At 41.8% G+C, this 15,048-nt stretch overlaps 2 protein-coding genes across 2 annotated transcripts; both read left to right on the plus strand.

Annotated features, from left to right (window-relative positions):
* Nucleotides 1-3,731: 3,731 nt before the first annotated feature.
* Nucleotides 3,732-6,880, plus strand: LOC107672077 (putative gustatory receptor clone PTE01). The gene is made up of 2 exons (XM_016465170.1): nucleotides 3,732-4,677; nucleotides 6,837-6,880. Exons 1-2 carry the CDS (start codon nucleotides 3,732-3,734, stop codon nucleotides 6,878-6,880), a joined length of 990 nt encoding a protein of 329 aa, XP_016320656.1.
* A 5,430-nt stretch (nucleotides 6,881-12,310) lies between these two features.
* LOC107672078 (olfactory receptor 24-like) lies at nucleotides 12,311-14,958 on the plus strand. The gene is made up of 4 exons (XM_016465171.1): nucleotides 12,311-13,024; nucleotides 13,091-13,248; nucleotides 13,955-14,028; nucleotides 14,930-14,958. The coding sequence occupies exons 1-4, from the start codon at nucleotides 12,311-12,313 to the stop codon at nucleotides 14,956-14,958; spliced, it is 975 nt and encodes a 324-aa protein (XP_016320657.1).
* Nucleotides 14,959-15,048: the final 90 nt, after the last annotated feature.

The following is a 15,048-nucleotide window of genomic DNA, read 5'->3' on the forward strand; positions in this document are numbered from 1 at the left end:
GATGGCATTCTGAAAGAAGCATATCCTTCTGGAATAACAGAGACTGGGGCAGCAGCAACTTACAGGAGAAGGCAGCGAAGGGGTGCTCTTCTTTATAAGCAGCTAAGAAGAGCAGCAAGCCCCTTACCGGAGGAGAGTAGCAGCGAAGGGGTGCTCTTCTTTATAAGCAGCTAAGAAGAGCAGCAAGCCCCTTACCGGAGGAGAGTAGCAGCGAAGGGGTGCTCTTCTTTATAAGCAGCTAAGAAGAGCAGCAAGTCCCATACCGGAGGAGAGTAGAAGGCAGCGAAGGCTCTTCTTTATAAGCAGCTAAGAAGAGCAGCAAGCCCCTTACCGGAGGAGTGTAGCACCGAAGGGGTGCTTTTCTTTATAAGCAGCTAAGAAGAGCAGCAAGCCCCTTTAATGCAATACCTGAAAAAGATGCAGAAAACCCACTAGAATTGGCAGTCTAGTTTGCAGCAAACATAGGGTACTGCAGCCATAGAAGCCAGCAATGAACGGATCAGAGATCGCAGATTCTACCTGGCCTAAAACCTTCAGCATCCATTTAAAAGTCTATAACAACCGCATATAATAACTCAAATTAACTCATCCGTTTACAGGTTGGCAGTCTCCCATTGACATTTGTGCTCGTTGTGTTACGTGTCCTCGATCTGACAACCCGCGTGAGCATAGACAAAAATCCTTACCAATACACTAGATAGCTTTGCAACAAGCATGTTGCTTGCTTAATCACAGCATGTTGCAGTAGTCAGAAACTTAAGGAAATAACATTCCCAATACTAGATGAGCCATAAGCAGCAAGCATATTTCAAGAACAATCGGATGGCCTAAACAACAGCTTAAACATTAGCTTCTTGCTGTTGCAAGTTTAACTAAGTACCAGCACTTGCAGTAACAACCAATAGCTTAAAGCAACAAGCAAGTCTAGCGACAAACATGATACTGAACACTAGATAAGCCCTAACAAGCAAGCAAAATCCCAATACCCTAATAGCTTTAAAGCAAAGACCTTCTGAAATAGCATAGTGTTCATTTGAGCGCTCAGTCATAACCTTCCAATCACCACCGAAGTGATTTTTTTTTTTTTTTAAATGAACATAGCTTTATCTCAGCCAGTTTATCATGTATTTAATCAACACGTCATATCACCCTAATTTCTCATGCTCATATGCTCACATTACTCCGCGTGAGCACATATTCAAGCGGATCAGAAATTATGAATCTCTAATACAGTAAGTATTGAGTGGCAGTCCAGGAGGGGGAAGCAGAAAATTCCCTGCGGAAATACTTCGAATGACTGTCATTGATATTACATTCTTATATGTATAGAAGCCATTAGGAGCGATAAACGCGTGCTTCTGACGCAGCTGAAATCAACCGCACACTCACACAGCTAATGAAAACATCAACCTTAGAAATAAACAACCGTAACATTGAGATTATGCTGCTGAATACAGCGAACCCCAGTTGAAACGCATACACGAGAATGCATTTCATTTAAACTTGTTCTCATGGCCTTAACTATCGGCGTGTCCTCAGAGCGATTACATGCTCTAGACTACGTGCTGCTCCAGCTGTATGAACACAGATGCATAAATGCTGCTGCAAATATGCTTTTTTCAATTAGCAGACCAGGTAATATACACAGCGATATGGATTAAAACAGCATTCACTTATCTTAGATGTGGATTTCAGATGTTCTGAAACACGCTGTAACAGTTTGATTTGCGAGCAGCGATGCTTGATTTGCTCCTGAGCAAGCTGAAAAGCTGCAGAATAATACTGAATAGCGCTTATATAGGAATGCCACGATAGGTGTCGTATTCCTATAGGTAGATGTGATCAGCTGAGAATCAGCTGATGCAAGCTTGACTCACGTGACCTGCCAGAACTAACGCTAACGCTTAATTTATGTCACTTAGCATACAGTTCATTTTCACATTGAAACATCCATGAACAATGTATTACACTTTTGGAGAGTCTGAGAGACCTCAGGTATAAAACATGAATTATCATTGTAGATATGTTCCTGTACACTGTTTATGTTGATATCTTTGTGTGTTTTGTGTGCACAATTACTATAACATCTTCACATTTCTGAAAAGTGCATATGTTAAAATGCATGGTAAACATAATATTAAAGCTTTATATCCAATGGGTTTTGATTAGGTCAAAGAAACATGTTAAAACAATATGAATAAGTGGTTATTGTTATTATTTATATGTCAGCCTACATCATTGGTTTCTCTGGGACAATCCATCTGTCCATCAATCCATCAGTCCAAAACAGTCCAAAAGAGACTGTGGGTTAGATATGTTTTATTTATATAGAAATAGATATTATTCAACCTTTTAGTGGATTCTCATTAGTTAATTGTTGGAATAAAGGGTGTTGTTTCATGCTTTGGGCCTAAATACAATAAATATATTCTTGATCACTTTTAGGTATGATATCTGTATACTGTATGCACAAATGTCATGCTAATGTAATTGCAATTATTTTCAAGGCATATATGCATAATGTCTTTTATTAGACGTGTATACTCAATGCTACAGGGCTTTTTTTGACAACAAAAATTCAAAGATAAATAGACAAAAAAAAAAAGCTGCATTGTGTTATAAGGTTAGCGAAGTTAAAATGTTATAAAAATGTATTTGACTGTGTTGTACTGTAGGTCTGTTGTGTTTGCACAATGCAGAAAACAGCATGCCTTTCTCTTTTCATTGTTGTCTGCTTCCGTTTTGGTTTTTAAACTGGAAAAAGGAAATGGCTAAAAAGACAGAAAGAAAGAAAGAAAGAAAGAAAGCAAAAAACAACCATTTTCCCCCTTAATTCTGGAATATGCAACATGAATGAACATATACTGTATTTAAAACACATTGTACACATTTTGTAAACAGTTACAGAGAAAAAAATTATTCACTTAAGACTGATCGCACTCTTCCAGACTTTTAAGTCGTTCTGAACACAAACTTCAGTACAAACATGCATCTCATTGTTAGATGTTTGACAAATGAAAATGTGCTCAAACATTGGCTCAAAATATCAAATATGTTTGATCAATAACTGGGTGGAATCAAAGTCTTAAAAAAAAAAAAAAAATATGCTCATCGTACATTATACAATATTCTGTGAAATACTGTTCAACTCCTATTTCCCAAAATCTGCAGACATTTGGCAACTAGAATTGACTCCAAGAATCTGGGTAAAAATGATGTAGTGTATTACAGACTTTAGTGTTTAAAATAATGTGTGGTCTGTCATTGTTTTCAATAATGTGAAACACATCTGTTAACATCTCAAAAATGGGTTTCATGACTGTTAAAGGATTCTTAAAGAGCATTTTCATATAGGCTCCAATATTATAGAATGGCAGATTCAGCTGACATAGTGTTAAAATGTCAAAATCTCATGTCTTAAATCTCAGATCTATTTTAGACACAGACATTACATCATCTGGTGAAGACCACCAACTAAACCATGACTTAAAGTCCCACGACGTTTTTTTTTCTGCATAAAAGGTGACGCTGTACCATAGCCTATGGTGGTGCATAGCTAGTGTATTCAGGTCATACAACTTACAACAGTAAGTGAACTAAGGTAAGACTTATTGTGACTTAAACTGCATGGTTAATTATGCAGTCAGATTTACAAATCTTGTTACATGACCACTATGTAAAATTCTCTATGGTGAAAATATATTTGTTTTTGTTTTCCATCAAGGTTTTTAATGGCTGGAAACCTTTCAAATCCCACTTTCACATTTAATCTTAAAATTGCAAAAATTGATATCCATCCCAAAGCAATATATCCTGTGTTCTTGGCTGGAGCTCTGATCTACGTGTTCTCTGTGGTCTGCAATGGAATCATTCTTGGACTGATAATCACTCAGAGAAGCCTTCACAAGCCGATGTTCTACATCCTGTTCAGCCTTCCTCTAACCGATTTAATCGGAATCACAGCCGGTCTGCCCAGGCTGCTTGTGGACATTTTAACAGAAACAAATGATGTGTATTACCCTACGTGTGTTCTTCAGGCTTTTTTGCTACATTTGTATGCAGGTTCAATACCTTTTCTACTGGCAGCCATGTCAGTAGACCGGTACATAGCAATATGCAACCCGCTCAGATATAATTCTATCATGACGCCCTGCAAAATATGTGGAATCATAGTGCTGGCATGGGGCCTTGACTTTGTCTTAATAATAGTGTTGTTTTCGCTTCAGTCTAGAATGGTAAAATGCAAGTCTTTTATTACCAACGTGTACTGTGACAACCCATCTTTGCTTTTGCTTTCATGTGGAGGGGATTGGACTGTGAACAACATTTACGGTTTATTTATAACAGCCTTTATGCAGATGAGCAGTATCTCTATCCAGCTGTTCTCTTATACGCAGATTCTCATCACATGTATAAAACAAACACATGCTGATTCAAGAGTTAAGGCTCTAAATACATGTATAGCCCAGATCGCTATTTTTTTCCTCTTTGAAATAGTTTCAACCGTTGCTACATTATCATATCGGATCCCCAGCATCTCTTCCAATGCACAGAGGATTTGTGGTTTAATGATTTACACAGTCCTTCCGACTGTCAATCCAGTCATATATGGAATGAAAACTAAAGATATTAGAATAGCTTTCTTTTTGGTTTTAAAAAAGCACAAAGTTAGCCCAGGTAAAAATAAATTTGCTGTTAAAAACAGAAAATAATAATTATGGAAAAATAATAATTGAAAAACATTATTGAAAAATTCTTGATGTTGTATTCTGGATGGAAATTGACACAGGTTTAACTGTATGTTAGATTAATCATGTAAAAAAAAGTTAATGAACATTTACTAAACAACTGTATAATAAGAGAATTTAAAAATATGATTTTATTACATTACATCATATTTTGGTGTAAATAATTTCTTTGCAATTGTTGTGAAGGTATTAAATTATTTAAAAAAAATGCTGTATTATCTGTGTATGATGTACTTGTTACTTTGTACTAGGCTTTTTCATGTGTATAAATGAGCAAAAAATAAAGGAAATTAATCATTGTGGGATATATACCAGATCTGAGGATTTGTATATTTTCACTGAATGAATAGAGTGCTTCTGATTCTATATCCTCATCTAACAGTCATCAGACTTGCAGTAATATTACATTATAGTTAATAGGCATGGTGAGAGAATGAAACAAACCTTTTTTTTTGTCATGAAATAAACAGAATGACATTAACAAATAGTGAAAATAAACCCTAAACCTAACTACTATGAACAAAAATATTATTTCCCAAAAAAGACTATTGATGTTGTTGTACAAGCGTCTTTTGTTTCCATTAAACTGAGAAAACCAATTAAAGAGAATAAAAAAACTAAGGTATGATTTTGACTTGTATAATGCTGACAGACACACAATGAAGAGCAATGAAAATGAACTGAAACACAGTCCAACATTTGCATAATAAAATGTGAAAACGTTTTCATGTTTCTGAAAAGTGCATGCCTTAACATGCATGGTGAAACATAATATTAAAGTTTTATATGAAGTGGGTTTTGATTAGGTCAAAGGAACATGTTGAACAAATCTGAATGAAATAAGTGGTTAATTTAGAATTTACTATTGATATTTTTATATGTAGGCCTACACACTGGTTTCTCTGGGACAATCCATCTTAGTCCAAAACAGTACAAATGAGACTGTGGGTTAGATATGTTTTATTTATGTAGAAATAGCTATTATTCAGTCTTTTAGTGGACACTCATTAGTTGATTGTGAGTAGAAAGAGTGCTTTGGGCTTAATGCTTTGGGCCTAAATGTACAATAAATATATTCTCGATCACTTTTTGGTAGCCATGATATCTATATACTGTATGCACAAATGTCAAATGTTAAGAAAGTTGGGTTAAACATTTAAGGAAATGGCTAAAAAAAGAAAGAAAGAAAGAAAGAAAGAACAACAACCTCTTTTCCCCTTAAGTCTGGAATGTGCAACAGGAATGAACAGATGTTTAAAAAGCACTGCACGTGACGATTTTGTAAACAGTTAGAGAGAAAAAAATCATTCACTAAAGACTGATCACATGCTTCCAAAATTTTTAGTCGTTCTGAATACAAACTTCAGAAGAAACATGCACCTCATTGTTAGATGTTTGACAAATAAAAATGTGCTCAAAAATTGGCTCAAAATATCAAATATGTTTGATCTCTGACAACTGGGTGGAATCATAGTCTGAAAACAAATCTATGCTCAACGTACATGCAATATTCTGTGAAATGCTGTTCAACTCCAATTGCCCAAAATCTGCAGACATTTGGCAACTAGAATTGACTCCAAAAATCTGGGTAAAAATTATGTAGTGTATTCCAGCCTTTGCTGTTTAAAATAATGTGTGGGTCTGTCATTGTTTTCAACATTGTTTTCAACACATCTGTTAACATCTCAAAAAATGTGTTCTTGAGTGTTTCATGACTGTTTAAAGGATTTTTAAACAACATTTTCAAACAAGCTCCACTATTCTAAAATTCAGCTGAAATAGTGTTAAAATGCAGTGAACATCTCGTCTATTTTAGACATTACATCATCTGAGGCCACAAACTGAACTATGACTTCAAGTCCCACGACTGTTTTTTCTGCATAAAAGGTGACGCTGTACCATAGCCCATGGTGGTGCATAGCTAGTGTATTCAGATCATACAACTTACAACAGTAAGTGAACTAAGGTAAGACTTATTGTGACTTAAACTGCATGGTTAAGCATGCAGTCAGATTTACAAATCTTGTTACATGACCACTATGTAAAATTCTCTATGGTGAAAATATATTAATTTTTGTTCAATTTCAGGGGAACTTCCAACTTCGTCCTCTATGGGGAACGCCTTGGCGTGACCCGTGTCTGAAGCACACATACAAAACTACAACACGTTTGCCAGCGACAGCCTATGACGTCACTACCGGTTTTTCTATGAAAAAGCTCCGCTCTCGTCTGTCTGTCTTTTCGAGAAAGGAGGGGCAGCCGTCTGCTCCCCGTAGTTCAGGACTCGCCGCTGCCGAGGCACGGAGGAGAATGAACTCATGGGGATCGCAGGAGGATCTGGCCGATGAGTTTAAGGAGGGGATTTCCCTCTCACGCTCATTGGCCGTGGACGAGGGCGAGCTGCTGGATGATGATGATGCAATTTCCCTGACATCATCTGATCCAGCGGCTAGTGCTCTGCTGGGTTCTGCCCAGGAAGAGCAGGAGATGTCTGAGCAGGGTGAAGAAGTCGAGACGGAGCCCTCTCAATCCTCCTGCCCTGCGTATGATGAGCTGTTGGAGGTTATGGAACGCGCCACGGTGAGGCTCGACTTGCCATGGAAGCGGGCCAAGAAGGTGGTGCCGCGGGGTCATCTCGACGACCGTTATCTTTCTGACCATAGCCCCCCAGCTCAAGTGAGCCTTCCATTTCTTTGTTTTCCTCTCGCATGCATAAGTTCCAGCATACGAGTTATGCCAACATTGAGGGGATGTGTGAAAGCGGCTATGAGAGGATGCCCCCAATAGAAGAGATGCTAGCTAGCTATCTCTCTGTGGGTGAGACATCCTCTCTCGAGGCTTCCTCCTTGCCATCTAAGCCCCTTCAGGATACATCTCGCTTAAATGGCAGGGCATACGCAGCAGCAGGTCAGGCTGTTGCTTCGTTGCACACGATGGCGGTGCTTCAGGTGTACAAGGCTGATCTGCTGAAAGACCTGGATAAGGGTCAGGGCCTTTCCCCTGATGAGGTAGCTGAGCTGCTCCGCACCACGGATCTTGCTCTCCGTGCCACTAAGCAGGCTGCCACTGCTATGGGCAGATCTATGGCAGCCATGGTGGTAACAGAGAGACATCTGTGGGTGAACCTGGCAGATAACGGGGAGAAAGAGAAGGGCTTTCTCCTCGATGCTCCGGTTTCGCCTTCCAAACTTTTCGGTACCTCCGTCGAGATGGTGGTCGAGAAGTTTAGGGAGGCGAAGATGCGTTCAGCGGCCGTCAAAACCTTCATTCCACGAAGGTACAGGTCTGAGCCCGAACAATGCAGGGGTCCTGGCCCGTCCCGGTCTGAGGATCAGAGACGGGCACAGAAGGTTAGTGTCGTGACTCGTGCCCCTCCCCCACCTGCGGAGGAAAATGGCTATCCATTTTTCTCTGAGTGGAGCTCCTCTTGCTGAGACATTCAGTGGCTTTACTCCCTAAACTCCACTCTGCAGTCCGCTAGTTGCATCACACTGCCCTCATGATGAACCAGTGAGTCACCCCTCCATGAGTGGGCTTGAGTACACTGTTTTCCCTGAGGTATGAGTGAGGGGTTCTGCGGAAACCCTTCCTGAGTGCTCTGGCTCTGAGGAGAAACAGCTCTCCATGCATGATCTGGGCCCCGTTGTTTTCAGGCTCTGCGGGTCTGGTTAAAACGGGGCCATGCTCTCTATTGGGGTAGAGAGCACAGGACTGGATTGGGTTGACAATAGCTACCTCCCTGGTAAGCTGTCATTAATCTAGCTAGCATCACTCCCCTCACTTTAGAGGGTCATCTATGAGCATGCTGCTCCCTTCCGAGCATCCGAGTTCCCTCCCCTCCGGAGGAGTTGAATTCCCTGCTCCATGGCCTGTTCTCGTGGTGGGCTTTAGCAGTGCTCCCTTCATTCCAGAGGGTCACCTAAGAGCACGCTACCCCTCTCTGAGGGTTCTGAGTTCTCCTCTCACTTTGAGGGCTGAGTTCTCCATTTCCCAGAGCTCCTTCAACCAGCAACATCAGGCTACTAGGCCCCTTCCTCTGCCTCCCTGATACGCTGCGTTTATGGTTAAGCTTGCAGTACGCTTACCCTTCAGGATTTTCTATGTGCACGCTGGTCGTCCCGAAAGGCAAGACTTGACATTCGTAGACGTCCGGCGGGTCCCTTTGGCGCATGTTCCTCCAAATGAACCTCAGAAGGGGTCTGTCCTCGGGTAGGAGTCTCACTTGGTGGAACATGCCACGTATATCCCCACTGATGGCAACTGCTTACTGCCGGAACCGGAGAAGGACTCCTATTAGTGAGGCACCAAGGGTAGGACCTGGAAGCAACTGCTGGTTAAGAGAGACACCTTGGTATGCAAAGGAACAATTGAAGACCAACCTATATTTGCAGTTATGCTGCACGAGGTGGTGTGGTATGAACCACGACTCCTCGTCTACCTGCTGGCCTTCTGGTGGTACCCTGACGACATACCCTGACACAAGGAGCTTCTGTATTTCGGTTTCATACACCTTAGCCCTCTCGGGGTCTCTACTCAGGCACTTCTCAGTGTTCCTGAGGCTGGACAGAACGGATTCCGTAGTCCCCTTCAGCGGTGGAGCGTCGCTGCACCATCTTGAACGATAAACGTTGCGCTTCTGCCTTCACCTTCAACCAGTCAGCAAGGTCATGCAGGTTATATGGGTTGAGGCTGTCAGTGTGCAATCGGCCTCGCAACTGTAAGTGCTCTATAAAGCTGTCTCGGTAGTGTTTGGGCAATTTACTGAGTAGTCTGTCGACATGCCCCGTACAAGAGAGCTCTCGCCCCTGTGGACCCTCGAGTGACATCAGCATACCAACTAGCAAGTCAACATTGAGTGCAAAACTCTGAAAGGCCTTTGCATCCCCAACTCTGATATCAGGTGAATTCAGCAGGGCTGCGATCTCGCTTTGTGCCAGTTGATGAGGCTGGCCATACTGTCGTTGCAACGCTATCATTGCTGCCATATAGGGTGCAGGATGATGACGGCATGCTTGGGCGATCAACCTAGCTTCCTCCAGAACCAACTGCTCCATCAGTACCCTGTACTTATAGTGCTCGGTAAGCTCTGTGTGAGGATTGAGAAGATTATCCAAGGCCATCTTCAGGTCTGTGAACTCCCTCTCACTATCATTCACGAGCTTAGGCAAGGCTGGAATAGGAACTGGTTGTAGCGGGGGTGTAACGGGCATAGGCTGGTAAACCGGAAGAGGAGGTGGTGGCTGGTGAACAACTGAAGGGAGATACCAGGGCTGCACAGGAGTCTGAATGGGAGGCTGAGCAGGGTGATACCCAGTGGTCGGTAGCGGAGGGCGATACGGGTCGGACACAGCAAACGACTGCCGTGTGGATTGGCTTGGCACGTGAGCCTGTAACTGATATACAGGGGGCACTAGGGGTCTGTACGTTGTAGTGGTCAAAGGCAGCTTCACTGATGTAACGATATGTGGCAGTGATGAGGTAACCTGACATGCAGGATCTGCTGTGCTGAACAGAACCGCCTGCTGTCGTGTTACATATGGAACAAGTAAGGGGGGAACACCATGGTATAGCGAATTAGTACCATATACAGCAGGAGGGGTAGCTTGTGTCATGCTCCACAAAGCGGACTGGTGAGAAATATCGATGTGGGCCGTCTGAGCTAGACATGACTGGCCTAAATATGGAAGCGGGACAGATGAGATTGCAGTAGCCTTCGGTCTGACCACAGGTGGTGAAATAGCTCTGGCTTGTACATCCGCCTGGAACGTGGGCGATGCATCACCACTGCTGAATGAATCACACTCGGATGGGCTGTGATACCCTGGAGGAGCTACTGAAGAGCTAGGATGACTGTCAACATCCAACTGATGACTCATAGCGGAACCTTCTCCATACTGCACCAGCGATAGATCACCCATGGGCAGCTGCTCCACAGTCGAGACTGGCTCGGCCTGTCCACTGAGGTTCAACTGCGCTGCTGAAGAATCCATCCTTGGTCGGTGGTACGAACTGTATTGAGGCACATGGTCTGGTATGAGAGACTTCGGCAAGGCTACATCATAAGCTTGCAGACGTGTGGAAAGCTGGCGTGCTCTCGACTGTGTACGAACAGCGTGCGTTGTATCAGGGGAATGAAGCTGGCTCTGTTGCTCCATATCACCGCAGTGAATATAACATCCGGCTCGAAGGACCAAAATGAACGGGACTAATAGATCGGTAGGGGTGTTGATGCTAATCCACCACGGGACTCGGGTAAGAAGTGCGACAGGAGACAGGGCACTGTTCAACTCTTTATCTGAAGTATTTAACTGTTCACAGCAGATGGCACAACATTGCTCCAATTGGATTGGATATTGTACAACTTAAGGCCACAAAGTGTTAAATGTGGTCTTTATTCAATCACGCACATTAACACCTGAAGAAATGGCGGATCAAGCGGCTAGTGAAAGTGAAAGTAAATCGGAATAGCGGAAACTCACGTCAACTAGCGGCACACATTCATAATAAAAGTCCTTCCCCTATAAACATACATAGGGAATTTAGAACACATAGGGTCTCTAGGCCTGTCTAGTAAACAGCCTCTATGACCCTTTAGTAACGGTATCCCTAAAATCCATGTTATGGTAAGTGCGCACGCTAAGTCTCTGTGAACTTTTTAAAATCCATGCTGTGGTAAGGACGCACATCAAGCTTTTTGCGTTCTTTCTAAAATCCTGTATGGTAGGGGTTACGCGCTGCAGCTTCGTGCCCTTTCTTTGAGTCGGTCAGGCCCCGGTTTCACCTTGGGCACCACTCTACCTATATAGCCCAAGTGATACCTACTTGAACAGGGTGTTGCTACCAAGGGTCTGTCGAGACAGTTCCTTCAGCGAGCTCACGCAGAGCAAGCGGTAGCCCCTGGGTGACAGGCCAAGACCTAGTTACTATCCTAGGCGCTTGGTCGTATCCCATTAAAGGAATCTCTTCTTCTGATTCCAAGCCTTTGAGCTCTACATTGGGTCCAGGAGGCCCGGCCCCTAACAGGTAAGTTTCTGGGGTATGTAGCTCAGGCCTTTGGCCGAAGGGGATAATGTCACTGACAGCCGTCGAACAGTCCCAGGGGCAACTCCCTTAAGCTTTGGTAGAGTTGGTTCTTAGTGCTCGCCTTTGTGCTTGGCATGCACTCCCCTCAGCATGGTGGCTTGAATATACCATTCTCCATAGCGACCCCTAGAGGACGCAGTTCGAAGTTCCCTCGAAAGGGAATGTCTCAGGTTACGTATGTACCCATGGCTCCCTGAGAAGGGAACGAGACACTGCGTCCTCTAGTTTCCTTGCCATGCTTCGGACGCAAGCTTCAGACGAAGAAGCGAATGACGTATTCTCCCGGCGCCCCTTTATACTGTGGTCGCACCGGTAGTGACGTCATAGGCTATCGCCAGCCAACGTGTTGTAGTTTTGTATGTATGCTTCAGACACTTTATGTATGCTTTAGCGACCCCTAGAGGACGCAGTGTCTCGTTCCCTTCTCAGGGATCCATGGTTACATACGTAACCTGAGACGTTTTCCATTAAGGTTTTTAATGGCTGGAAACCTTTCAAATCCCACTTTCACATTTCATCTTAAAATTGCTAAATTTGATATCCATCCCAAAGCAATATATCCTGTGTTCTTGGCTGGAGCTCTGATCTACGTGTTCTCTGTGGTCTGTAATGGAATCATTCTTGGACTGATAATCACTCAGAGAAGCCTTCACAAGCCAATGTTCTACATCCTGTTCAGCCTTCCTCTAACCGATTTAATCGGAATCACAGGCGGTCTGCCCAGGGTTCTTGTGGGCATTTTAACAGAAACAAATTATGTGTACTACCCTACGTGTGTTCTTCAGGCTTTTTTGCTACATTTGTATGCAGATTCAATACCTTTTCTGCTGGCAGCCATGTCAGTAGACTGGTACATAGCAATATGCAACCCGCTTAGATATAATTCTATCATGACTCCCTGCAAAATATGTGGAATCATAGTGCTGGCATGGGGCCTTGACTTTGTCTTAATACTAGTGTTGTTTTCACTTCAGTCTAGAATGGTAAAATGCAAGTCTTTTATTACCAACGTGTACTGTGACAACCCATCTTTGCTTTTGCTTTCATGTGGAGGGGATTGGACCGTGAACAACATTTACGGTTTATTTATAACAGCCTTTATGCAGATGAGCAGTATCTCTATCCAGCTGTTCTCTTATACGCAGATTCTCATCACATGTATAAAAGAAACACATGCTGATTCAAAAGTTAAGGCTCTAAATAATACGTAGATTCTCATCACATGTATAAAAGAAACACATGCTGATTCAAAAGTTAAGGCTCTAAATACATGTATAGCCCAGATTGCTACATTTTTCCTCTTTGAAACAGTGACAACCATTGCTATAATGTCATTTCAGATCCCCAGCATCTCTTCCAATGCACAGAAGATTTGTGGTTTGATGATTTACACAGTCCTTCCGACTGTCAATCCAGTCCAGGGCCGTGCACAGACCTTTTGAGGGGCATGTGCTGAAACTGAAAAAGGGCACCGCCCCCCCCAATGACAAATGAAATAACACAAAATAATAGTCTCAAAAGCTTTATATTTATTCACTATTAATAACAACCATTATGTATGTATATATATATATATATATATAGGGTTTCTTAGGTCTATAGGTCTACATGTTATACACTATTATAATGACATATGATATGGCTTTTAAAGACTGCTTAATTTCTAAATCTCAAAGGTGGAAGTCAGGACTAATAGACTTGGCCTGGAAAAAGGACATGGTATGATAGCTTGGCATTATACAGTGCAAAGGATATCTGGCCTTCTAGATGTAAAGTAGGCTATAACAATGGGCCTCGCAAATGTGCATGTTGTCCGTCATTAAAACGGCGGCGTTACGTTTTCATCACCTGGGCTGCGTTCAGCCCCGACAAAAACGGTGCAAAACGTTTTATAAATGGAAACAGAGGTGCGTTGAACACCCTGTTCTAATGACGCAAGAGTTGCAACTATGGCAGCTGAGAAGGCCATTCTTTGTGTTCTTTTTGAAGAATTTTCGGAATTTTCACAATACAATAGCAAAATATATAAATATGTATAGTATTTTTATGTTACAGTAATCAGTGTCTAGCACACCTTCCTAAGGAAAGGATGGACCAGACGACATTGCAATTACTAAATGATATTTATATGGAATGAAAACTAAAGATATTAGAATAGCTTTCTTTTTGGATTTGAAAAAGCACAAAGTTAATCCAGGTAAAAATACGTCTGCTAAAAACAGAAAATAATAATTATTGCATGTAATAAATGAAAAAAGTTTCTTGATGTATTCTGGATGAACTAAACAACTATATGTGACTGTGGACTACAAAACCAGTCATAAGGGTCAATTTTTCGAAATTGAGATTTATACATTATCTGTATAAAGCTGAATTAATAAGCTTTCCATTGATGTGTGGTTTGTTAGGATAGGACAATATTTGGCAGGTATACAACTATTTGAAAATCTGGAATCTGAGGGTGCAAAAAAATCTAAATATTGAGAAAATCGCCTTTAAAGTTGTCCAAATGAAGTTCTTAGCAATGCATATTAATCAAAAATTAATTTTGATATATTTACAGGTAGGAAATTTACAAAATATCTTCTCCCCAACCTAGTTACTATCCTAGGCGCTTGGTCATATCCCCTTAAAGGAATCTCTTCTTCTGATTCCAAGCCTTTGAGCTATACATTGGGTACAGGAGGCCCGGCCCCTAACAGGTAAGTTTCTGGGGTATGTAGCTCCGGCCTTTGGCCGAAGGGGATAATGTCACTGACAGCCGTCGAACCATCCCAGGGGCAACTCCCTTAAGCTTTGGTAGAGTTGGTACTAATTTACAAAATATCTTCATGGAACATGATCTTTACTTAATATCCTAATTATATTTGACATAAAAAAAATCGATACTTTTGACCCATACAATGTATTTTTGGCTATTACTACAAATTTACCCGTGCTACGTAAGACTAGTTTTGTGGTCCAGGGTCACATATCATAAGAGAATTAAAAAATATGATTTTATTACATAATCTTTCGGTGTAAATAATTTCTTTGTAATTGTTGTGAAGGCATTAAAAACATTTAAAAAAATGTTGTATTATCTGTGTATAATGCAGGGTACAACGGCATTAAAGGCACACATTAAAGGGGTCATATGACGTTGTTAAAAAAGAACATTATTTTGTGTATTTGGTGTAATGAAATGTGTTTATGCGGTTTAAGGTTCAAAAAACAC

The sequence above is a fragment of the Sinocyclocheilus anshuiensis genome, unplaced genomic scaffold (assembly GCF_001515605.1).
Source record: "Sinocyclocheilus anshuiensis isolate Anshui unplaced genomic scaffold, SAMN03320099.WGS_v1.1 scaffold336, whole genome shotgun sequence".
In the NCBI taxonomy this organism is placed as follows: domain Eukaryota; kingdom Metazoa; phylum Chordata; class Actinopteri; order Cypriniformes; family Cyprinidae; genus Sinocyclocheilus; species Sinocyclocheilus anshuiensis.

Bases quoted from the DNA above. Each gene is read 5' to 3' on its own strand.
- LOC107672078 (XM_016465171.1), top strand. From the start codon at position 12,311: ATGGCTGGAAACCTTTCAAATCCCACTTTCACATTTCATCTTAAAATT. The intron at 13,249-13,954 runs CCAGGGCCGTGC...TACTAAATGATA, and splicing joins CTTCCGACTGTCAATCCAGT to TTTATATGGAATGAAAACTA. The intron at 14,029-14,929 runs GTAAAAATACGT...TGTATAATGCAG, and splicing joins AAAGCACAAAGTTAATCCAG to GGTACAACGGCATTAAAGGC.
- LOC107672077 (XM_016465170.1), top strand. From the start codon at position 3,732: ATGGCTGGAAACCTTTCAAATCCCACTTTCACATTTAATCTTAAAATT. The intron at 4,678-6,836 runs GTAAAAATAAAT...GTTCAATTTCAG, and splicing joins AAAGCACAAAGTTAGCCCAG to GGGAACTTCCAACTTCGTCC.